The sequence below is a fragment of the Salminus brasiliensis genome, chromosome 19 (genome assembly GCF_030463535.1).
Source record: "Salminus brasiliensis chromosome 19, fSalBra1.hap2, whole genome shotgun sequence".
NCBI classification, from domain to species: Eukaryota; Metazoa; Chordata; class Actinopteri; order Characiformes; family Bryconidae; genus Salminus; species Salminus brasiliensis.
In genome coordinates, this window is record NC_132896.1 from 32,328,180 (window position 1) to 32,352,492 (window position 24,313).

The 24,313-nt window shown below is 41.9% G+C and overlaps 4 protein-coding genes across 4 annotated transcripts in view; 2 read left to right on the top strand and 2 right to left on the bottom strand.

Annotated features, from left to right (window-relative positions):
• nme5 (NME/NM23 family member 5) overlaps nt 1–250 on the bottom strand; it is a 5,253-nt gene extending 5,003 nt beyond the window's left edge. Inside the window, exon 1 of the mRNA XM_072663760.1 lies at nt 1–250. This exon is cut by the window's left edge and continues 132 nt beyond it. Coding sequence (XP_072519861.1) covers nt 1–3 — 3 coding nt within the window. The 5' untranslated portion in view covers nt 4–250.
• Nucleotides 251–2,197: 1,947 nt separating this feature from the next.
• On the bottom strand, nt 2,198–6,843 carry rack1 (receptor for activated C kinase 1). The gene is made up of 8 exons (XM_072663713.1): nt 6,627–6,843; nt 4,920–5,091; nt 4,178–4,325; nt 3,997–4,092; nt 3,618–3,728; nt 2,900–3,040; nt 2,517–2,627; nt 2,198–2,308 (listed from the first exon to the last, which is right to left on the bottom strand). The coding sequence occupies exons 1-8, from the start codon at nt 6,733–6,735 to the stop codon at nt 2,243–2,245; spliced, it is 954 nt and encodes a 317-aa protein (XP_072519814.1). The 5' UTR covers nt 6,736–6,843; the 3' UTR covers nt 2,198–2,242.
• A 2,742-nt stretch (nt 6,844–9,585) lies between these two features.
• clk4a (CDC-like kinase 4a) lies at nt 9,586–16,747 on the top strand. Its single transcript, XM_072663386.1, has 13 exons — nt 9,586–9,728; nt 12,015–12,175; nt 12,998–13,250; nt 13,773–13,863; nt 14,194–14,260; nt 14,570–14,686; nt 14,792–14,958; nt 15,115–15,209; nt 15,325–15,454; nt 15,536–15,618; nt 15,726–15,809; nt 15,940–16,026; nt 16,228–16,747. The coding sequence occupies exons 2-13, from the start codon at nt 12,015–12,017 to the stop codon at nt 16,372–16,374; spliced, it is 1,482 nt and encodes a 493-aa protein (XP_072519487.1). The 5' UTR covers nt 9,586–9,728; the 3' UTR covers nt 16,375–16,747.
• Nucleotides 16,748–20,325: 3,578 nt separating this feature from the next.
• Nucleotides 20,326–24,313, top strand: part of col23a1a (collagen type XXIII alpha 1 chain a) — a 163,730-nt gene continuing 159,742 nt past the window's right edge. The window contains exons 1-2 of the mRNA XM_072663642.1: nt 20,326–20,792; nt 23,021–23,090. Coding sequence (XP_072519743.1) covers nt 20,463–20,792; nt 23,021–23,090 — 400 coding nt within the window. The 5' untranslated portion in view covers nt 20,326–20,462. The remainder of the gene's footprint in view (nt 20,793–23,020; nt 23,091–24,313) is intronic.

Consider the following 24,313-nt stretch of genomic DNA (forward strand, 5'->3'; position numbering starts at 1 on the left):
CATCCTCCCCTCCTCCACCCCTCCTCCTCCACCCGGGCAGCTCGCGCTGAACACACGGATTCTGCTGATACTCCAGTGATCTGCTCCACCTTCAGTTCTGCACGCGTCGCAAACCTGCCTCTGAAACCCACAGCTAAACCAGACAAACCGCCAGAAAACGAGACGACACGGGTCTCTACACGAGCTGAGCTCCAGCTACAGCTCCAGCTCCAGCTACAGCTCCAGCTCCAGCTACAGCTCCAGCTCCAGCTCCAGCTCCAGCTAACAGCTAACAGCTAGGCTAACGTTACCTTACATACAAACAGCCGAAGGACTGTTGCTATGCGGTTGCCTGGTTACCGCACACACGCGACCGCCTTGGAAACGCTTATTTATTTTATTTCGCTGAAATTTAAAAATAGATTATTAATAATTAAAACATTTAATTAATTAATTTAATGTAATAAACACAGAGCTAATGTTTTTAAACTAAGCTCATTTACATTTAACGAATTAACGAAATCTAATTATTTTTTTTTAATTATTATTATTTTTTCCTAGTAGATACACGTATACTTCATCTTAATTAATTATTCAACTACTGTTTTTTTACTTAATAAAAAAATCAGCATTGAGACTTTAAAAAACTTTAATTACATTTAATTAATAAGTAATGAGTATTATTTTGGGTCTCAAAATATAGAACCAACTGGTAAGTTGAATATTAGGTTTTTGTGACTGGTAGTGTTTCAGGTATTTAATTAGGTAGAACTTGGGGTGGAATTGCCCTTTAAGAACACTTTACATAAAATATCATTAAAAAAAATATATATATATTTAGTTGTCTAACTTTCTAACATTCAGATGTTCATCCAGACAGACTTCAATAAATATTACTAAAAAAAAAGAAAAGAAAATGAAAATAACGTATATTATTATATTATATAATGTTATAATTTAAGTTATTATATAACTTAAATTATAATTTCTCCTACAATCTCCAGAACATTCAGGTGATGCACATTACAGCTGGAAACATCAATGTTTCAGAATGTTATGTTTTATAATTGAATGTATTCCTCACAAAGATATTTTAAGAATAAACTATTTACATGATCACAATAAAGGGAAAAAAAAAATATATATATATCTCTATGGTTGGCTGAAAGGTGAATTACTGTTTTTTATTTGTCACTGTACAGTGACATGTGTCCTCCGCATTTAACCCATCTGTGGTAGTGAACACACACACACACACACACACACACACACACACACACACACACACACACACACTAGTGAACTAGGGGCAGTGAGTACACACACACACACACACCCAGAGCAGTGGGCAGCCAACTCCAGCGCCCGGGGAGCAGAGAGGGTAAAGGGCCTTGCTCAAGGGCCCAGCAGTGGCAGCTTGCCGAGCCCGGGAATCGAACCCACAACCCTGTTATCGATATCCCGGAGCTCTAACCGCTGAGACTCCACTTTTAATTACTAAATGTAATATAAGAGGCACCCTAATTATGGCATTATGCTCATAATTACTGAAACTGCTCGACCACTTCAGCAATCTAAAGATTCTTTATGCAATAGGTTTGTCCCACAAGCAGTCTTTTAAACAAGACACTGGACTTGACTTCATGGCCAAACTCTACGATTAACTTGATTGGAAGTTCCTGTAGACGGCACATCTGGTTTCCAACAGCTTTTCAGTACAAGTCTACTGTACTGGCATCGTCAGACGTCACAGATCTTTCCTGAGGATGATCTGGGGGTTCATTCTTGTGAGCTTGTCCTGCACTCAAAAATAAAAAGGTGCTACAAACAGAACAGAGGGAAGAACCTTCCAATTAGTCAAGAACCTTTACACTGAACTTCAGTAGGACGACTTACAGAACCCATCGTAGTACCTTTTTATTTGTATGCCGCATACATACGTTTATATATAAAGAAATATTTATTGATTTGACCTGTATGCTTTCCTGGGTCTTGGTCTTTAATACTGATGCAGTACCACATAGTAGTCAGCTTTGGCAGCTTAATCAGTGAGGCTATCAAATACAAATCAGGGTTTGTTTATATCTGAACCGTCTTTAATGTTTCCCCTTTTGAAAAATCTTTGACAATATTGTAAAAATCACCACATAAACTGAAATCACATCCCCAACAGTGACGTGCAACGTGAAACAAGAAAGAAGAGACTGAAACCAGCGAGTCAAATGATTTTTCTTTTTTATTCAACTGTAAACATTAGAAAAGCCTATCGAGTTCCAATGGTAACCTGCCACACTCTGATCAGGTTGTCAGTGTAGCCGGCGAAGAGAGTCTGTGAACAGAAATGATGAATAAAGTGATTAGAGGCAAAGAAACCTTAGTTTTGAAGAAACACTAATTTCCCTTAAACCCCTCATAATTGCAGGACTGTCACCATGCGGTTTCAGAGTTAATGTGGTTGGATAATCACAGGGGTGTGTCACAAAAGTCCATATTACAGAGCTAGTTACCCAAAAACAAACAAATAAGCACATGCTTACCTGTCCATCAGCAGACCAGGCCAGAGCAGTGCACTGGGGGGGCTCGGCCTTGCTGTTTGTGCTGATGACCTCCTGTCTCAGCTCGTCGACAATAATTTTACCCTCAAGGTCCTGAGGAGACGGCAGAAAAGCAACAGGCGGTCACAGTACTGCCCTCGTGGACATGTCTCAAGCAAACTCATGTTGGTTTAGACAGAGTTCTCAGAAACAGCCTCTTGTATCATCACAGGACAGCAGAAGGCATTTAAAAGGTTCGTCACAGAGTCAGTCAATCACTTTTAGGCCATTTCAGGCCTCCATTAGATCTCAAAAGTAGTCAAATTTAATAGCAAACATCAGCTTATTTATTTTACTTTGAGAGTTTGGAGTAGTGCAGCACTTACCCAGATTTTGATGCTAGGGCCAGTAGCAGCACACAGCCAGTAGCGGTTAGGGCTGAAGCAGAGAGCGTTAATCATGTCCCCACCGTCCAGGGTGTACAGGTGCTTTCCCTCATTCAGATCCCACAGCATGGCTTGACCGTCCTACAACACCAGCGGGAGAACACACACATACACAAAAATAAATATATAAAGAAATAAATAAATACAAACAAACCCACACCTGAGCAGCTGCGTGCGCGCGTGTGTGCACAGTGCAATTTAAAACCCTGTATCAGAAGACACCAAAATGTTCAGAAACAGCCTCTTTATCATCACAGTGAGACAGATGGCATTGATGTTTCATCACCACATTGGACCTCAGAACTGTGCAACAATCTATTAATTAGAGATGGTTAACCCCTTAGACCCTGTATGCAAGTCCAAATTGTTCAGCATCAGTTTCATAATCCCTAAAAAGTCACACAGGACTCCACAAGATGCTAAACCTAACAATTACCAAATAATTCTACATTAGAATTAAATAACTGAATAATAAAAAAGCCTTTCAGGGGTTACTGACATTATGTGTCCAAAAAGACCCATTTTTAGATCATAATCTGCTGAATCACAGGTACTACAAAATTTACTGGCAATTAATAATCAGCTAACTGGGAAAAGGCCCAATTTAACATTTTCCCAACAGTACGAAAGAGAACTGGAAGCCAGGGCAAAGTCATACCTTGCCTCCAGAAGCACAGAGAGAACCATCAGGAGACACGGTGACCGTGTTCAGGTATCCTGTATGGCCAATGTGGTTCGTCTTCAGCTTGCAGTTAGCAAGGTTCCACACCTGTCAAGAAGCAAAAATACATACATTAAGAGCACTAGGATCAACTAGTGGTACATCGCCCGCTAGTACAAATATCTTCACATACAGTTATTCTGAAATCTTTACCCATCATAATTGCAGGACTTGTCACCAGAGCCCGAGAGCTCAGACAAAAAGGTATGTAGATTTGTAATCATCGGGTAAAGTACTGCGAACTGGCTTTAGCACAGCCAGCAACAAAACCACCTACCATTTGGTCTGCATGAGGGCAAGAGCAATCAAGACCTACCTTGACCATCTTGTCCCAGCCGCAGGACACAATGATGGGGTTGCTGCTATTCGGGGAGAAACGCACGCAAGACACCCATTCTGTGTGGCTCTCATCCTGTCAAGAGTGAAGAAGCAGGTCTGAGAACCAGCCAAAACCAAACCGGCAGAGATTTCACCAAGCAATTCACACACACACAGACCTGGATGGTGTATTTGCACACTCCCAGGGTGTTCCACAACTTGATGGTCTTATCCCTAGACCCAGAAACGATCTGCCGGTTGTCAGCAGAGAAAGCTACGCTCAGGACATCTTTGGTGTGCCCAACAAAACGGCGGGTTGTGGTGCCACTAGAAGAGAGCAGGGTAGAGAGACCATTGTTTAGACAGATAAATGCCTGCTCCACATGTAACCCACGCTCCACCTACAGTGCACACACATGCAAGGCCTCATCAGAGCAAAAACAGCAATAGGTCACAGGTTCTAGTCATCAGAAATACACTACGTGTCCAAACGTATCCAGGCACCCCTTCTAATTAGTGAAGCTGCTCATTAAATCAGGTACAATCTCCATGAAGAAATGTACGGTCAGTAGAATGGGATGCTTTGGAGGAGCCATTCATGAGCCCAAGGTCTATATGCCGAATGTCAAACCCCTCCAGCACGGAGCTGTGCAGGTCTCTGGAGTGATGGAGCTCCGACAATACCTCTGGAATAAGCTGGAGTGACTGAACTAATCATCCAACATCAGTACCTGCTCTCACAATCCATACTAATGCAGCAAAGGAGGGGGGGGGTGGGGGGTAAACTCCCTACTACCTCCCTCAATTTTAGAGGAGCTGCAGGAGGAGTCGAGGAACGTTTGGACATAGTGTAGGTCAGCTATTCGGATATCAACACCACCGGGGCACAAACATCTCCCCACCTGTTTTCACCACACTCACGTTGTCAGGTCCCACAGACGCAGCGTGCCATCCCAGGACCCAGACAGGGCGAACTGGCCATCGGAAGAAATAACAACGTCACTCACAAAGTGAGAGTGGCCTTTGAGGGCACGCTGAGGGACACCGTAGTTGGTCTCATCACGAGTCAGCTTCCACATGAGCACAGTCTTGTCTGCAAAGCAAAGACGGAGGGAAATTGGGTTAGCTCATTTTATACACCCCTCAAGATCACTGGAGGTCCCACTGGACAGTTCTACAGTATGTTGAAGTGACGAGAACTTAAAATGAACCAAACTAAAGAAAATGAACTGCTGATGTGGGTCTGGCCCAAGCATGAGGCTGGGAAATATACTGGTATGATGTGAACGCCTCAAATAAATAAATAGGAGGTCCTTTTAGGAGGGAGTAATAAACATGACCAGTGCAACTTTACTGGCTTCATCAATCATAATGTGACGGCCATCTGTAGCATCCTGATAATTAATTTATCCATGTCTTCACCCTACCCAAGAGCGTCAGACAGGGTTCCTCAGCTCTGGTCCAGCAGAGTGTGCCGATTTCCTGAGTCCACCTCACCTTCCTGACCACTAAAATGGCCCATCTCCAACATTTTAGCTGCATTTAATGTTTTCAAGGCCAACCTGGACCTTAACTTGACCTCCACTGGTTCTGTTAACTGCCATATAAGCATAGGTTGGGTAATTTACAGCAATTTTACTTTTTAACTGCAGGGTTAATAAATAGACTAATGACATTTTTACACCGGGGTGCTTCATATTTGAAGATTGCTCGACTAAGATTGAACATTTGAGACATTAGTCACATTTTGATCACCAGCCATCAAAGCTAACCCACAGTTTTACTGACTTATATAAAGAAGACCTGCACCAATAAAGCTTAGGTGTCCCACATCAGGACAATTCACCCTACATCATTAAGTAAATGTTATTAGCTGTATTGGTAGCATGTACTTATTAATTTAAACAAATAAATTAGTTTACCTATATAAGTATGATTACATTAATGTTTATATACACACATTTTCCTGCCTTTAATACCCACTCATGTCATTTCTGCACCACTAAAAAGCCCAAATTAACTAATAGCTTGAGGCATCACTGTTTTCTAACCCCCTGTCATCTTTCCTGCAGTCTGGTTTACGAGGTCCTGCGCCTTTAAGATCACCTGGCAATCTGATTGGCTGCCCTGTATTACACCTCATTCAAACAGCAGGGCTGAAACACTCCATATAACTTCAACACGGAGCTTCGGCAACTGCTATTGGCTGAAGATAGGCCCATATGCAAATGTATGGGATTTTGTGACGTCACAAAAACAGCCAAGTCAACACAGGCCATTTAGTTTCCCCACATGAACTGGGACCACTATGGAAACCAGCCTGACCCACCCTACATACTGTAGCCCCCCTCCATCCCATCCCATGATATGGACCCTTTAATAGAGGAGTTGAACTAAGGGGTGTTGGAGCTGGTCCTCTGGGACCCAGCCTCCAGAACCAGAGGTCACTAGATCTGGGCCTAGATATAGAGGCCTGGTCAGACTCGAACATGCACATGTTAGAAGAATTGAGCACCACACACTAAAGCCTCTGACAAACACCACTGCGCACAGAAGCGCGCCCTGGCCTCCTGGACCTCCCCGGGGAACCTCGCGCGCACAGCGGCAGAGCAGAGCTCAGCTCCTCACCTCTGGAGGCAGACAGGATCATGTCTGGAAACTGCGGCGTGGTGGCGATCTGAGTGACCCATCCGCTGTGGCCCTTCAAGGTGCCTCTCACCGTCATCTGCTCGGTCATTTTGGCGATGTTAATGTCACCTATCAAGGTGGATTGAGGCGGATTGCGAAGGAGGCCTCGATTCCTCCTGTAGCTCTCACACCGCGGCCAGAGGAAAAGGACATCACGCAGGCGGAAGCGCAGGCTTTCACTGCGCTGCTGCGCTCCTGTGAGTGTGACAGCGCCCCCTGCTGTAGCCCACTGTCACTGCGGGTGGCAGAACAGGCAGGGTCAGAAGAAATCATTGTATTTATTTAGTTAGCTGTCATAAAAAATGGGATTACTTATAAACATGAACTTAATTAAATTATTAACTTGATTATTATTACTTCTGTGTATTAATATATATTAAATTAATGCAATGCAATGTTTAACTACTTATAAACATTAAATTAAATTATTAACTTAATTATTATTACTTTTGTGTATTAATATATATTAAATTAATGCAATGCAATGTTTAACTACTTATAAACATGAACTTAATTAAATTATTAACTTAATTATTATTACTTTTGTGTATTAATATATATTAAATTAATGCAATGCAATGTTTAACTACTTATAAACATGAACTTAATTAAATTATTAACTTAATTATTATTACTTTTGTGTATTAATATATATTAAATTAATGCAATGCAATGCAATGTTTAACTACTTATAAACATTACATTAAATTATTAACTTTATTATTACTTCTGTGTATTAATATATATTAAATTAATGCAATGCAATGTTTAACTACTTATAAACATGAACTTAATTAAATTATTAACTTAATTATTATTACTTCTGTGTATTAATATATATTAAATTAATGCAATGCAATGTTTAACTACTTATAAACATGAACTTAATTAAATTATTAACTTAATTATTATTACTTCTGTGTATTAATATATATTAAATTAATGCAATGCAATGCAATGTTTAACTACTTATAAACATTACATTAAATTATTAACTTAATTATTATTATTTTTGTGTATTAATATATATATATATATATATATATATATTAAATTAATATTGATACTGTGTTATTATTGCAAAATAGTAACCGTTTACATAATGATGTTTTTGTGATGTCACTAAAAATCCCATATATGTGCATGTATGCCTTATATCTTCAGCCAATAGTAGTTGCACTGCTGTTGGTGAATGAGGTGTAATACAGGGCAGCCAATCAGAGCGAAGAGCCAGAGAGTTGTGTACAGGGTGTTGATCTTAAAGGCACAGTACCTCACAAAACAGACCTCAGGAAAGATGACGAGCGGTTAGAAAACAGTCATGCCTTGAGGTATTAGTTAAATTGGGGTTTTTAGTGGTGCACAAATGACATAAGTGGGTATTAAAGGCAGGAAAAAATGTATAAACATTACATTAATTATAATTATATAGGCAAACAAATGCATTACTTTTGTTTAAATTAAAAATAAATTAGTATTAATAATGTTATTATTATTCCAGCGTGAATACATGCTATCAATAACAACAATAAAAACCATTTACTTAATGATGTAGAGTGAATTGTCCTGATGTGGGAGACCTGAGCTTTATTTGGTGCAGGTCGTCTTCAGATTAGTAAGTCAGTAATACTGTAGGTTAGCTTTAATGGCTTGTGATCAAAAAGTGACTAGTGTCTCAAATGTCCAATCTTACACTGAGTTGAGCAAAGTAAATGTAAAAATTTCATATTAGGCTAAATTACCATACAATGCCTTACACTCACTGAAAATTATAGCATGTATGCTTATATGGCAGTTAACAGGACTAGTGGAGATCAAGTTGAGGTCTGGAGGACCAAGAAAAAATTGTGAGCTGCTCATAGGATCGCAAGAAAGACAAAATAAATGTAAAAAAAAAAAAAATCAAATCATGACCTTCAGGAAAATTGAGCTTGGCTACTGTGCAGCGACACCTTCATCATGATCTTCAACACTTTCCATGTGTCCTCACCACCAAAATGTAGTGTTGTCAAAACAAGCCTGATACATTTACTGATACACAGGAAACAGGTAACAAGATAAAACTGACCTTTTTGACTGCAATGAGTAAGATATGGTTAAAAAGGGTGCTGAATTTGATTGTAAAGAACACCTATCCAACTGTTAGGCACAGGGGTGGATCGATCATGCATTAGGTTTGTGTTGCAGCCAGTGGCACAGGGAACATTTTGCTGGTAGAGGAAAGAACGGATTCAATTAAATACCAGCAAATTCAGGTAAATTCATGAACCAGCAAACATCACAACGTGTAAAAAAGGGTGAAGATGGAAATAGGATGGCTTCTACAGCAAGGTAACGATTATTAACACACCTCAAAATGCACAAGGGACTACCGCAAGAGGCGCAAGAGGCCCCTACAGACCAAAATTTAATCGTGAAATCTGCGGACAACCCTCAAAAATATATAACGTCTTTAAGTTCAGAGAACTAGAGATAGAGATTTGCAGGAAGAATGGGTGAAACTCCCTTAAGCTTTAAATGAAGGTGTCCTGGAGGGCCAGTGTTCCCCACCCCTGGCCTAAACAGTAAAAATGTGAATGTGATTTAGGTGATGTTAAGATGCTACTCCTTATCTCTGCCTGCATTTAAGGATGAAATATACAGCTCTAAATTAAGAATGGCACATTTAACCAGAGGTACTTTAAATAAACACGTCCGTACATGAAGTAAACAAGGCCAGGGCGTACAGATTTTATTCCCCACCTATATTCCGGCTAGCCGTGACAGACAGATCAGAAAGCGTCCAATCATAGAGCAGAACGTCCGACGCATCAGCCAATCCTAGCGCAGGAAGGCGGGACGTTGACCAAATACGGGTGGGGAAAGACGGACGACGTAGGCAGGTCGTATTTCAGCGCTTCTCGAACGTTCCACGGGAACGAGCGCTTTTCACTCGACGGGACGCAGCGGAGTCAGAGCGCTCGTTGAAATCCTCAGCTGGACGTCTTTAAAATTAGTCATTTGTAGCGTGTCGTAGCTGTACACGACGCTTGTTGAGCCAGGGTAAGGATTTACCGTGTTTTTGATGGTATTCGGGGTGTGTAAAGCTATCTATTTAGGTCGAAGCTCGAGCAGCGCAGTTAGCTAGTTAGCTATAGATAGCTAGCAGCTAACACTAGCCGCCTGCTAGCGCTAACGTGGCGGGTTGTGTAACGGTGACTCCGCCGTTACAATTAGACATTTTCGGACGCCAAAATTTATGTATCATGTAAAATAAGCAGCTAATAGCTGGTGCTGAGAGTCGCCACGGCTGGCCTGTGTGTTAAGAGCCGGCTTCAGCAGCAGGTAGGGACGGAGAGCTGGTGCTGCGGCCCTTTGTGTGGCTAGCAGTAGCTGGCGGAGCTGGCCAGGCCGCAGTGCGGTCAGCCCCGTGTGAGCAGCTGTGGGTACAAATGGGCTGTTTATTTGATTATTTCTAAAACTATACAATCTAAAAGTTAAAATTCACATAGTATTGCAATCTAAGTATTGTTTTATCTTATAAAACCACCGAAATCTAATGTAAGATCTCTGTAATGCGAGTTTTCCTCATAGAAATTCGCTATAATTTCAGATATGTCATTTTTAATAGTAGTAGTATTATTGTCACGTACTGTTATCTACATATCCAAACAGCCTGACTATCAATAATGTCATTTTCAGTCCTTTTGGGAAGTGCTGCCAATGATTTAGCTACATGGTTTCCCAGTCTCTTTCATGCAGGATTGGCTAACCTATCTGGTATATATGGATAGATATGGGTAGAGCTGGGCAATATGATGATATTTTATTGTATCATGATCCACAACATGCATTTTTTAGGCATGTTGAGGATGTTACTAGTGCTGAAAAACACATAATCTGCAGGTTTTATTGCAGACAGTGTAAATAGACTGGGGTTAATTAGAGGAAGTGCTGCAGATGTTGAATAGAGATCTGTATCTGGATAGTAGTTTTTAATAATCTGTCGTCTGCCACTGATGTATTTAGTCTGATTGCATGTATTGTGAAATGTGTAGGTGTGGTGATATAGTATTTATATATTTTTTCCCCCAATATCGTCCAGCTCCAGCTGTTTGCATCAGTAGAAAAGGCTGGATAGGATATTGAATTATATTGCAGAATTATTGTTGTAATTATTGTATGTCTGTAGACTTAACTTATTACTAGTGAAGTGAAATTATGGGTAGCAGTGAAATTCCACGTAAATCTTTTTTATTTTTAATGTAAGACCAGTCAAAATTACATTAATGACTATAAGAACTTGTATTTATTATATATCTATCAGTTAGTCTATACTTTGCTATATGCAGAGGTACTATTAGGTATTCATCTTCAGTATTGTACAGTATTTTTACAAGTACAAATTGTAATTCCAGATATCTATGCTCATATTGAGTTGTAAAAAAAGTCCTGGTCCAGGATCGCAAGCTGTTTAAGCCCTAAATGTCTTCAGAGATACAAGCTGTATCTCAAATTTTACCACCAAAGACTCGTCCAAGCTCTCTAAGACACTTTTCCTAGTATTTTAGATATAAACTGCTAAAAAATATTATGATTTGTATTAATATTGGCCTGATAAATATTGGTCCATGCCCATCAATAATAATGATGAATTATATTGAATCAAAACCCTCAAATCTATAAAATAAGGAAGACCTGGATATTAACAAAGTGGGCCACTGGATAACTGTATTGTAGCCTTTAATAATGACCCTGACCACAACATTAAGTCTGGTTTGGACATGTCTGAAGGTCAGAAAGGTCAATCTGCAATCGCTCTGCACTGTAATTATTATTATTAGTTAAATGTAATTTAAGATACTTCTTCCTTTTAGTATCTTTTAGTTCAGGATGTCTTCAGTTTCAGATCTCTAAGTATAGTTCTAAGTTGTCTAGTCCCTGTAAAGAAGTATTACTAATGGAGCAGATCAACATGAACCTATTGGCACTATGACTAGGGGGTTATAAACAACCCCCCCCCAGCTTTGAGCTGTGGAGCCGTCTCACAGCAGTGCTCCTCTAAAATCGAGCAGAAAGCCTTTTTCTCTGGTCAGTAGAGACAGTTACTCCAACAAAAGCAGGATCACCTCTTATTTATTTACTTGATTAAAAAGCCCCTGCCCGAAGAAACAATGCATGAGCAGGTGTCCGAATAGTTTTGTCCATATAGTATATCTACAGTTTGGCTTTGACGAGTAAGAATGATGGTATTGGTATCTACAACTGTAATTTGTACTCCTCAGTTCAGGCTGAACAGTAAGAAACGTGTGTGTTTAATTTCACGGGTCTGTGGTTTTTATTGGGCAGATGAAGCAGCAGAAAAGTGAGACTGGCTGCTTGGCTGTTAGAGAGCTGGGCTGGGAGGAGCAGGGGGCAGAGAACCGAAAGCGCCGCAGGCGAGAATCGCACAGCAGCGAACGGGAGAACAAATGTCGGAAATATCACCACCATCACAAAAACACCGAAGGGTAAAGCTGACCCTCATTTCTCTCACTAAACTGACCCAGCTGACTCGGCCTCATGTTAATAACTATTGATTTACGAGGTCATGTTGGTGTTAGTGCGCGCAGAATCTGATACCTAAACTCTACGTGCACACACACACATGCATGTATATTTATTTATTATTATTGTTTTTGAATACAAGCTTTTCTATTGATATTGATCCGGTTTCACTACCCATCAGTGCTGATGTCATCGATAATTACTAATGTAGAGAAAGCCAAAAACCTCACCAGTAAAATATGGAACGAATTATGTATGAGAAAATAGGCCACTGGTTATTATGCTATTACAGTTTCACAACATCAAGTCTAGGTTGGTCATGTCCGGCCGATATCTGTCTGTTTAGCAAGGTCAGTATTGGTGTTACTGACCCAGTTAATCAGATTGGCGTTGAATGTGTTGAACTCAAAAACCTCTTTTTATTGGGCAAGTCTGGCCGATACACAACATTTCTGTGCTGAAAAGATGAGCATGAAGTGATGGTGTCATCTTACTGCCTGTTTTCCACCATTTCTGAGTGTATCTGGGCCGTTTTGTTGCTCAAGTGTTAAAGTGCAGCACTCCTTGTTGCGTAACAGAGCTTGTGCTACTTACAGTGCTGTTTGAGAGGCTTAACTGGTTTGTGTTTGGGCTCAAATCAGAACGTCAGAATGGCTTTTTAAAAAAAACAAACGTACTGCTCTAATTCAGTGGCCTATTTTTAGACTTGCTAGACTTGCTGTGTTGGTGTTGTCCCTGTGGATGATTTTCAGCACTTAACGTTCATCTCTGCGGTGTTTTTTTAGGCATTACCTCGAAACCCGGAGTCAGAACGAAAGGTTGGAGACCAAGGTCCGTGCTGTGGACATGGGGCACGATAAGGAGAGCCACGTGAGCATCCGTAAGGATCGGGACCTGAAACGGGTGCGGCACAGGGATCATGATCGAGACTGGCATCACTACAGCAAATCATCTGGGTACAGTGGGCACAGCCGGCGGAGCAGCGGACACAGCCGGCGTGGGCGAAGACGCAGCCGCAGCCGCTCTCGCCACCACTCGGTATGAGCACTGTCTGTTTCCCAGCCCTTTGTTCTCTTTCTCTCTCTGTGTGGACTACTGAAGTCTCCTTGTTTAATTAGCATCTAAATTAATGTATTGACTAAGGTGTCGAAGTACATAGAAGTGGAATTATAAGGTTATTGGAGGTTATTGGAACCACATTCAAGGGACGGTAAAGGGGGAAAGAAAAACAAGCTAAAAGAGATTACATGTCGGTTTATTGTTCACTGTTAATGATGTATACTTAAATATTTTGAGAAAGTATCTTGTCTGAAAATGTGTTGCCATTGTTTTTCTTCTGTAACACACACTATGTGGTGGGCCCCTGTGCGTATCTCTGTCGCGGGCTGAATTTGCGTTGGCTGCTCCCTGTGGCCGGGCCTGGCTGCTGCGGTATCTGAATGGGCCGAATCGCTTCCCCCCGTTCTTCCCTCGCTGAATGAATGAATGGCGCGTTCTGGTCCCCCTGATTCACATGGGTTATTGATGATGATGATGATGGTGGTGGTCCGAAACCTCCAGAGGAGCCATCGCAGGAAAAGATCCAGGAGTGTTGAGGATGATGAGGAGGGGCACCTGATCTATCACAGTGGAGACATACTGAGGGCGAGATGTATAGAATATATACTTTTTTGTCTACCTTCTGTATCTCTTTTTTTTGTTTGTTTTATTTTGGCTCATGGGAAATGTCAAGTGTAGTGTTTAGGTTAATAGTTTTGGGGACATGGTTAGTTCAGCACTTCAAAAAAGACGTAGACTTATTTTTCTGTATTTTCAGCAAATTTAGACTAGCATTGCCATGCTTTGTATTCATGGATGTCATGATTTGTCTCTTTGTTCCATTAGCACAGCTAAATCTTAGATGGTTCAGATAGGTTCCTTATACTGGACTTTTTTCACAGTTTTTTTCGGTGACCCTAACTGCTCTGTCTTTACACCCTAGATGAGATTGTGTGTACGCTAGGAGAAGGTGCCTTTGGGAAAGTGGTTGAATGCATTGATCACTCAAAGTAAGTTCCTTTTTTTGACTTTCATCTAGGGTTGGGTGGTATCACACCATCATACAGTCTCTATCATACAGGGGCAGGGCTGTACCTGTGCCTTATTTAAAACTGAAAAGTGACCAATTCCTATGTACTAGATACATTATAATTTTAAGACACTGTCAACCTTTTTATACCGCCTAAGCCTACTTCAATCACCCGTCTCCATCTGTGTATTAACTTTTTTTTTTTTTATTGACCATTGCTGTTGTGAATATTCAACACAAGTATTTGTCCTCTTACTGATTGCCTTGTCTTTTCTCGGCATTGTTGCAGTCGAAGTGCCCGTGTTGCACTGAAGATCATTAAAAACATTGAGCGATATCGAGAGGCAGCCATGTCAGAGGTTGAGGTGTTGGAACAGATGAACTCTCTTGACTGTGACAGAAGATAGTGAGTACCCCTTTTTTTTTTCTTTAAAGTCTTGCCTATAAACGTTCTCAGTAGTACAACACTTAAACATGCCTTAATTGCTGTTCCTCTGCTTTTTTTTTGTAGTTCTTGTGTCCGGATGCTGGACTGGTTTGATCACCACGGCCATGTGTGTATCGCATTTGAGCTGCTCGGCTTGAGTACGTTTGATTTCCTTAAGGAGAACAACTTCCAGTCCTTTCCTGTAGACCAAATCCGGCACATGGCGTACCAGATCATCAGAGCGGTCAGATGTAAGTTTTACTGCCGTTTGTACTTGTGCTCGTTATTCTTTACATCCTAGTGCGACTCATTGGGTGAAGGATGTGGACCTTGATTAAATGGAAATAGAGGTTTGCTAATTGCTCCTTTTTTAATTTTTTTTTACCCCCACCCCTCTCTTCTTTCAGTCTTGCACAAGAACAAGTTGACTCACACAGACCTGAAGCCAGAGAACATCCTTTTCATTGACTCAGAGTATGACCTCAAGTACAACGCAAAAATGGTAAGCACAACGCATACACGGTTTACGTTACAGAGCCCAGGGTAAACATTTAGGGTTTGGTATATCAAGATATCAAAAGCATGTACGACCCTAAATTTCTGACATTGTGTTTCAGAAACGGGATGAAAGAACTGTGAGGAACCCCGATGTGAAAGTGGTTGATTTCGGGAATGCTACATATGAGCATGAGCATCACACCACTGTGGTTTCCACGCGCCATTACCGTGCCCCAGAAGTCATTCTAGGTGAGCAGCTGTTCACTGTCTGGTTGTTTGATCGTTTGTGTGATGATCATCACTGATTGACTTTTGTCTGTGTGCAAGCAGAGCTTGGCTGGAGCCATTCCTGTGATGTGTGGAGTATAGGTTGCATTCTTATTGAATATTACCTTGGATCAACATTATTCCAGGTGAGTGGTCAGGAAATGAACAGCACCTCCAAATGCAGTCTGGGAATTTGTGTGGTTGATCGTTATTTGAAGAAAATGTGCTCAGTATTATGTGGTTGTTATTCCAGACACATGACAGTAAGGAACATCTGGCCATGATGGAGAGGGTTCTAGGCCCCATACCAACCGACATGCTACAGAAAACGAGGCAAGTGGATTTATCTATCTGCTTATTTATTTATTCATTTATTTATTTAAGAAATAAATCAGTCCTTAATAAGTTGCTGTACCGTTAGGCAGTGAGCATCCTGTTTACATCCTGTCTTAATTTCCTGCAGGAAGCGTAGGTACGTCCATCATGACAAACTGGACTGGGATATTCACTCCTCATCTGGACGATACGTCAGGAAACACTGCAAACCTCTCAGGGTGAGGGTCTTCTTTAAGGATCCTTGCCCCCCCTACCTATTTTTATTCTTTTTTTTCTGCCATTTACCTGAAATGTTAAGATTTTAGAAGAATATTTGATGATACTCTTATGAGCTCGATTTCAGAGGTTATGGTTTTTGTGTGAGGCAGGTCCCTGACTCATTATTGACTCATTATTTTTTTTTTTGTTTTTTTTAATAGCAATACATGGTCTCCAAAACCCACGAGCACGAGGAGCTGTTCGACCTAATTGAGAAGATGTTGGAGTATGACGTGACCAAGCGCATCTCTCTGGAAGAGGCCATCCGACATCCGTTTTTCAGCGTCCTCAGGAAGAGCCAGAAGTGACACAAACCTACGTGATCCATATAATCGTCAGATTTTTCCGCTCTCCAGGAGAGTTCAGTTAAAGAGGCTGTATCAGCCCCACATAGGCAGAGAACTGTTTCATCAGCTGAAGTTGTAATTTATTTGTGACTTGTAATTTGTTGTATTTTACTTGCAGGTAGTGCGGGGGTTTATAGGGCGTTAAGGGGGGGGGGCTGTCGGGTGTCAAATCATTTTTTTGATTCGTTGAAATATGGTTTGTGATAGAGGTGTGTAGATTTCTGAATTAATTGTGTTGTAGTGTTTGAACATGACTGTAGAAATGATTTGTAAAGTTGAATCAGTTTTTTGTTTGTTCCTCTCATCTTCAATAAAACATCCAAAAGCTGCTCAATGTTCTTACCTGGTCTTTCATTGATGGGACAGACTACTTGGAACTAACTTACAACATATACACTATGTCCAAATATTTGTGGACACCCTTTCTAAGGAATGCTTTCAGTTGCACCCATTACTGACACAGATGTGCAAATGCGCACACCGCACAGCTTGTCTAGTCCCTGTAGAGAAGTACTGCCAATAGAATAGGCCTCTGTAGCAGATCAACATCATGACCCTATCGGCACCATGCTGCCTAATAATGCCAGGCGTGGGCTTTTAGAGGGGTATAATAAAGACCCCCAGCATTGAGCTGTGGAGCAGTGGAAGAGCTGTGTTCTCTGGAATGATGGTTTGTGGAGCTCTATCCAACTCTTTTGGGATGAGTTGAGGAGTTGGGGGTGATGAGATGGGGTGAGCATCCAACAGCCTGACATCACTAATGCTTTTGTTGCTGAATGCAATCAAATCCTCACAGCAATGCTCCTTCAAATTCTAGTAGAAAGCCTTCTTCCCTGGACAGTAGAGACAGTTACTCCAACAAAAGCAGGATCAGCTTATTTTAATAGCCTTGATTTCAGAAGAAACCCTGAATGAGCAGGTGTCCCAATACTTTTGTCTTTTGAGTAATACAGAATAGAGTAGTGCAGTCTTCAATAGAGTTTAGTAGATAATTAAACGCTTTAGATTCAAATGATTTAGACTTGATATATTTAGTTTATAGAATAGAGATTATATTAATATAATTTAATGATATTTTCAGAAATAAAGTTACAATTCTGAGAATCTGCAGAGCTTCAGGCTGGAGGGCTGCGTGTCATTCCCGCTTCACACCAGAAGGTGGCGACATTTACCCGTCTTTGTTCTCTTCAGCAGAACAGACTAACCGTATGTTTCCACCCAACGCAGAACAGATGGAGCCTGCGACCACCTCACCCCCCCCCCCCCCCAAACTCAGGAGGATGGATTTTATGTTTGGTGTTGATTTACAGACACGGTTTAACTGCACACTGAAATACAGCTGTAAAGCGTTTATTCAGAGGTAAGACTTTTAGAACGCAATTAAATTGATTATTAAATTAAATTATTGAATTTCTACTTTAACAGGTATTATTATTATTATTATTATGTGTTATATTCATTATTATTATTACTATTAGTTATTATCATTATTGTTGTTGTTATAATAATAATAATAGTAATAAATTGTTAGATTAATAATTAGTAGTAGTAGATTTACTATTATAATTATTATTAATGTTATTGTTATTATAATTATAATTATTATGTGTTATATTAATTATTATTACCATTTGTTATTATCATTATTGTTGTCATAATAATAATAGTAATAATTTTAGATTAATAATTAGTATTAGTATAATTAGTGAACATTATTATTATTATTATTTTTATTAATTATTATAACATTAATGATAATAACAACAATAATAATGATAATAGTACTACTTCAGCAACTACTAATACATATAACAATATATAATAGTGGACTACTACTACTAATACTAATAATGAAATAATAATAATAATCATCATCATAATAATACTATATACAATATATATGTATACACACTGCTATTATAATTATTATTAATGTTATTATTATTATAATTATTATTATGTGTTATATTAATTATTATTACTATTTGTTGTTATAATAATAATAGTAATAATTTGTTAGATTAATAATTAGTATTAGACACACATAGTGATCAGCCATAACATTAATACCACCTGCCTAATGTTAAGTAGATCCCTCTTGTGCTGCCACAACAGATCTGACCCATCGAGGCGTGGACTCCTCAAGACCTCTGAAGGGGTCCTGTGGTATCTGGCACCAAGACTAACCTTAGCAGCAGACCCTGTAAGTCCTGTCACCGAGACCCAGTCGTCTAGATCATCACAGTGTGGTTCTTGTGAGTGTCTCAGATTTCCCACGCTCGCCCATTTCTCCTGCCTTCAACTGAACACCATCAGTAAGCCAACCGTAGAGCCACTGTAGAAGAAGATAATCAACCTCCTCACCGGTCAGTGGTCCTAATGTTATGGCTGATGGGAGTGTAGTAGCGCTCTCGGTTTGCACTCGGTTTCTGGGTTTAGCCAGATGCCTAACACCGATGATCAGGCCTGTCCAATAGGAGAGGAGGTCTGACAGGTCCAAACCTCCTCTGGCATTCTGGAGAATCATGGCCGTACATCAGCACAATACGAAACATCGGATGGAGGGGTGTGAAGCACACCACCTCTGGACCCTGGAGCAGTTCTGAACCCTGTCCTGTGGAGAGACGAAGGAGTGCAGTGATCTGGCAGAACCCGGAATACCAGGAGAACGGCACCTGCCTGGCTGCACTGTGCCAACTGTAAAGTTTGGCTGAGGGGGGATCATGCCACAGGGTTGTTTTTCAGGGGCTGGCCTATAGGTCCTTTAGTTCCAGTGAGGGGAAATCTCACTGCTTCAGCAGACTGAGACATTCTGGACAGGTCTACGCTTCCAACTTTGTGAAGCAAGGCCCGTAAAGGCATGGTCGGGTCAGTTTAGAACCTTGCTGACCCGCACAAAGCCCTGACCTCTACCCCATCAGAGACCTTTGGGATGAACTAGAATAGAGATTGCGAGCCAGGCCCCTCTAGGCCTCTGGCCCAACACCAGTGGAAGCTGTTAGAGCAGCGAAGAGGAACCAACTCCATTTAGTAGATATATACATAAACTATTTTGACAAAAGTATTGGGACACCTGCTCGTTTCTTTTGTTGGAGTAACTGCCTCTACCGTCTCTATAGCCCACACCTGGCATTAGGCATAGTGCCAATAGGTTATCCTATTCTATTGGCAGTACTTTTCTACAGGGACTAGACAAGCTGTGTGTGTGTGTGTGTGTGTGTGTGTGTGTGTGAGAGTGTGTGAGAGTGTGTGTGTGTGTGTGTGTGAGATTGTGTGTGTGTGTGTGTGTGTGTGTGTGTGTGTGTGTGAGAGTGTGTGTGTGTGTGTGTGTGTGTGTGAGAGTGTGTGTGTGTGTGTGTGTGTGTGTGTGTGTGTGTGAGTGTGTGTGTGTGTGTGTGTAAGAGTGTGTGTGTGTGAGTGTGTGTGTGTGTGTGTGTAAGAGTGTGTGTGTGTGTGTGTGTGTGTGTGCATTTGCAACGGGTGCAACTTTAAATAGCTGAATGCATTCCTCAGAAGGGGTGTCCACAAACATTTGGACAATCGTGTTCATGATTTTGAGACATCAAAGTCATTATTTCCAGATAGTACGTCATCGTTTAGACAAGACACGTCACAAATTAATCAATCAGCTGGTCGCGCGCACTGAGAACAGGGCTCAACAGTTTTGGCTTTCAGCGCGTGGTGAAAACGGGACAGGCGCGCGCTTAGCTAACAAAGCAAGCCACATACGCGTGCGCGCTCGCGCTCTCTCTCTCTCACACACACACACACACACACACACACACAGACGCGCGCGTGCAGCATATCTGCGGTGGGACCATCAGCTCCAGCTCGTTTTCTCGACTGATAGTGAACACACACACACACACACACACACACACACACACGCGCGCGCACACTCACACACACTCTTTCTCACGGCTGATAGTCAACAGAGACACACGCTCTCTAACACACACACACACACACACACACGCACGCACGCCCACGCCCACGCACAACGCCCGGAGTGTGACTGGTGAGCGCGCGCAGGGTCTCGGCACTTCACCATGGATCCCGTCTCGTGCGCGGCTGCGGCCAATGAGAGCTCCACCAAGCAGCGCTCGCTGAAGGCTCCGCGCCTCGCGCTGCTCGTCCCCGCCGCCTGCCTCGCGCTGGCCGTGGGCGCAGTGGCGCTCAGCCTCCTGCAGAGCCTCAAAACGCACGAGATGGAGAGCAGGCTGCTCGCGCTGGAGAAGGAGAGCGCGGCGTGGACACCTACGCGGGACGGCCCGGCGCGAGACCCCCGGAGACCCACTCAGGAGGAGGCACAGGGGATCGCGGGACAGAGGGGGCTGGCAGAGGAGCTGCGCGAGCTGGTGGAAACAATCGTGCAAGAAGTGAGTTCCTGTCATATCGGTTCACTTGATACTGGAACATTGCTGTGAGGATTTGATGGCACGCAGCCCCACAAGAGCACGAGGGAGGTCAGGTACTGATGTTGGGTGACCAGTTGTGCTCCTCGAGCTCATCCCAAAGGTATTAGATGGAGCTCCACCAGCAGCCTAGAGAACAGCTGGGGGCTTTGGACCCCCCCTAGCCCATGCTCGGCATTGGGCACGGTGACCGCAGGCTCATGGGCTCATGGTCTATCCTGTAGCTGAATGCAATAAAATCCTCACAGCAATGTTCCAACACCTAGTGCAGAGCCGTCCCAGAAGAGCAGGCACTGGTACTGCAGGGCCAGGGACCAGCTCCCAGGTAATAGCCCACCCTTGAGTTCAGGAGACCGGCCGGGTGTCTGCACACTCCTGGAGGTTTCACTGCAGGCCCCTTTAAAGGTTCTCTAGAGAACCCTCTGAGAGACCTGTTCCTTACACAGAGAACCATTTAAACAGCGAGGCTGGATTTGCAGTACTGAACTACTGCCTTTACTAGAGAACCTGTGGAGAACCGTGGTTTTGGAAGTGTTCTTCAGGAGTGTGATGGTAAAATATCAGGCCCAAGTCATCTGAATGTAGTCAACCCTGGATCCAGCGTTTCTGGATCTAACATTTGAGGTTGTTATTATTTATTAGAATATTTTGAGATTAAATATTAACTGTTTTTGATCAAAGTCAATTTTCATACCAGTGATTTCTGACATTTTATTAAGTTAAATTTAATAAAATCACATTTTCATTCACAGAAAATCTCTGAAATTTAATGAAGTTAATTTTATCAAATTAAATTCTAATTTTTTAGGCAATTTCTGAAATTTTATAAAGTCAGTTTTAATAAAATAAATTTCCTTATTTACAGGCAATTTCTGAAATGTTATCAAGTCAATATTATCAAATAAAACACTATATATATTTACACTATAATGGTAATTTCTGAAAATATATCAAGTAAAATTTTATTAAATTAAATTATAATTTTTCAGGCAATTTCTGAAATGTTATCAAGTTAAATGTTATAAATTAAAATTTCATTTACAGGCAAATTCTGAAATTTTATGAAGTTAATTTTATCAAGTTAAATTCTCATTATAATGCCAATTTCTGAAAATATATCAAGTGAAATTTTTTCAAATTAAATTCTAATTATTCAGGCAATTTCTGACATTTTATCAAGTCATTATTATCAAATAAAACACTATATATATTTACACTATAATAGTAATTTCTGAAAGTATATCAAGTGAATTTCTATCAAGGGAAATTCTGATTATACTCGCAGTACTACAGGACTGTCTGCCAACATAATGAGGATTTCTCTTCCTAATATGACATAAAACAGTGTGTAACAGTATTATTATAATAGAGTTCTCCTCCTATCAGCACCTAAATCAGGTCAATCAGGGCTTAATGATGGTAAATCAGGTGAGCTGCTGCTGCTGCTGCTGCTGCTGCTGCTGCTGCTGATGGAGTTGAACACATCCTCCACGCTGGGGGGCGTCCAGGAGAACCCTGGAGGAACCGAGCTCTGTTCTTCAGACTAGCTCACCGACAAGATCTCACTACTTTCTTTCTTCAGAATGAGAAGCTCTTGCTCCTACACGTCTGCTCCAGGACGTAGAGCTAGAAGAACTGCAGGACACTGCAGGGGTTTCTGAAGGGTTCCTCTAGAGGTCTTACAGGACATATTCACAGCTCACCCTTTTCTTTGGGGTAAGGGGCTCTCCAGGAACATGACCATTAAGCTATAGTGACCACTGAGGATTTGCTGAGTTGGCAAACCCTGAGGGACTCCACATGTACTCCTGTAAGTCAGGAGTCCAGCAGAGGTTGTTAGATTGTTGACTGCACTGCCCAAACACACTTGATTGAGCTCAACATTTAATGACCAGGTTTAGTTTTACTGACCTCAGTGACCGGAGTCTGGCTCTTATGGGATAAGCAGTCCGGCAGCAGGACTGTGAGAACGTCAGCACGTAGATACGATCGGTGTAATCACTCTAAAGGTCTGCAGACACCTGCTTATCTGCTCAGTCAACAGGAGGTTCAGCGTGTATTTAGTAAATATGTAAATGAACCCAAGATTGTATGAATGTGACCAGTTCTATATTCCTAGTGTGAGCACCTTTAGACTGGGGTCACTGCTGACCCTGTGTGACGGGGTTGTTTTCCTGTCTCCTGTTTATCAGAGGCTGAGCGAAGTGATGCCGAGAGTGCGGACGGCAAGAGACGTGACCCAGGACTGCAACTGTCCCCCAGGTACGCGAGGCACCTTTCTCCATCTGGCCTCTATTTAGGCTGGTGTTCCAACTGCCGGGCTCGTTCGACATCGCTACCGCGGCTCTGCTGAATTTGACTTGAATCAGACTTGATGAGGTGTTGGCGCCCCCTGCTGGGCTGGCATTATCACAGTGTTTAAGCTATCAAAGTTCAAATAATTGTAGCATGTGTAGCATAACATGTACACTCAGTGGTCAAAAGTATCGGGACACCTGCTCATTCGTAGTTTCTTCGGAAATCAAGGGTATTAAAGTGACTTTATCCAGCTTTTGCTGGAGGGGCACTGCTGTGAGCACTTCAGAGGTCAGTGAGGTGTTGGTGAGGTCTGGGCGTTGGATGGTAGTTGAACAGAGCACCGTCCATCATTCCAGAGTACACTTCCAGTTCCACTGCACTACAGGTCAGAGCTGGGGTGGGGTGGGGTGGGGCTCCAGCTCCTCTAGCCCATGCCTGCATTGAGAAGGGTGCTAATAGGTTCATGTATCAAAGCATTGAGTTATCAATCTATCAATGTGCTTAATAATGCATTCATTAAAAGGGATGTCCACAAACTTTTGGACACATAGTATAGCTAGCTACCCATCGTATATAAAACCATGTCCCGGTTAGCATGTCCTGTTAGCGCCTTTCTGCTAGTGGCTAGCAGTCTCGTCTCGAATCGGGGCGGCTGGGGCTCTGTGAGCATTGCTCGGTAGTGCCTCTCGTAGACGATGCTTTGCGCAGGTGTGTGATCTGGTGTGAATGATGAAGTGTGAGCTAGCCTGAAGGCTAAGCCAGTCACTCCCATCAGAACACGGAGTACGATCCAGGGTTTTAGTGTGGGAGTTTTTGGCTGTATGGGAAGCGAGGTATCCGTAAAAACGGCCTGGGAGCATGATGAGCAGTGTTTGATGACTGTAATTGGAAGCGTGATGGGACAGGCGCTACAATTACAGATCCTGTGAGCTCTGTTTACGGCTAATGGTTTATCTCAGACGCGCCCACAGCACAGCGGCCTGGTCACTCTACGCAATAAGGAGAGGAAGAAAAGCTTTATAGAGTTTTAATGAATTGTAAAATTGTTGCTCTCTCTCTCTCTCTCTGTCTATCTCTCTCTCTCTCTCTCTCTCTGTCTATCTCTCACTCTCTAATTCTTCCTCCCTCTCTATCTCTACCATTCTTAACTTTAGCTATGCCTCTGTTTCACTCTCAGTCTGGCTTTA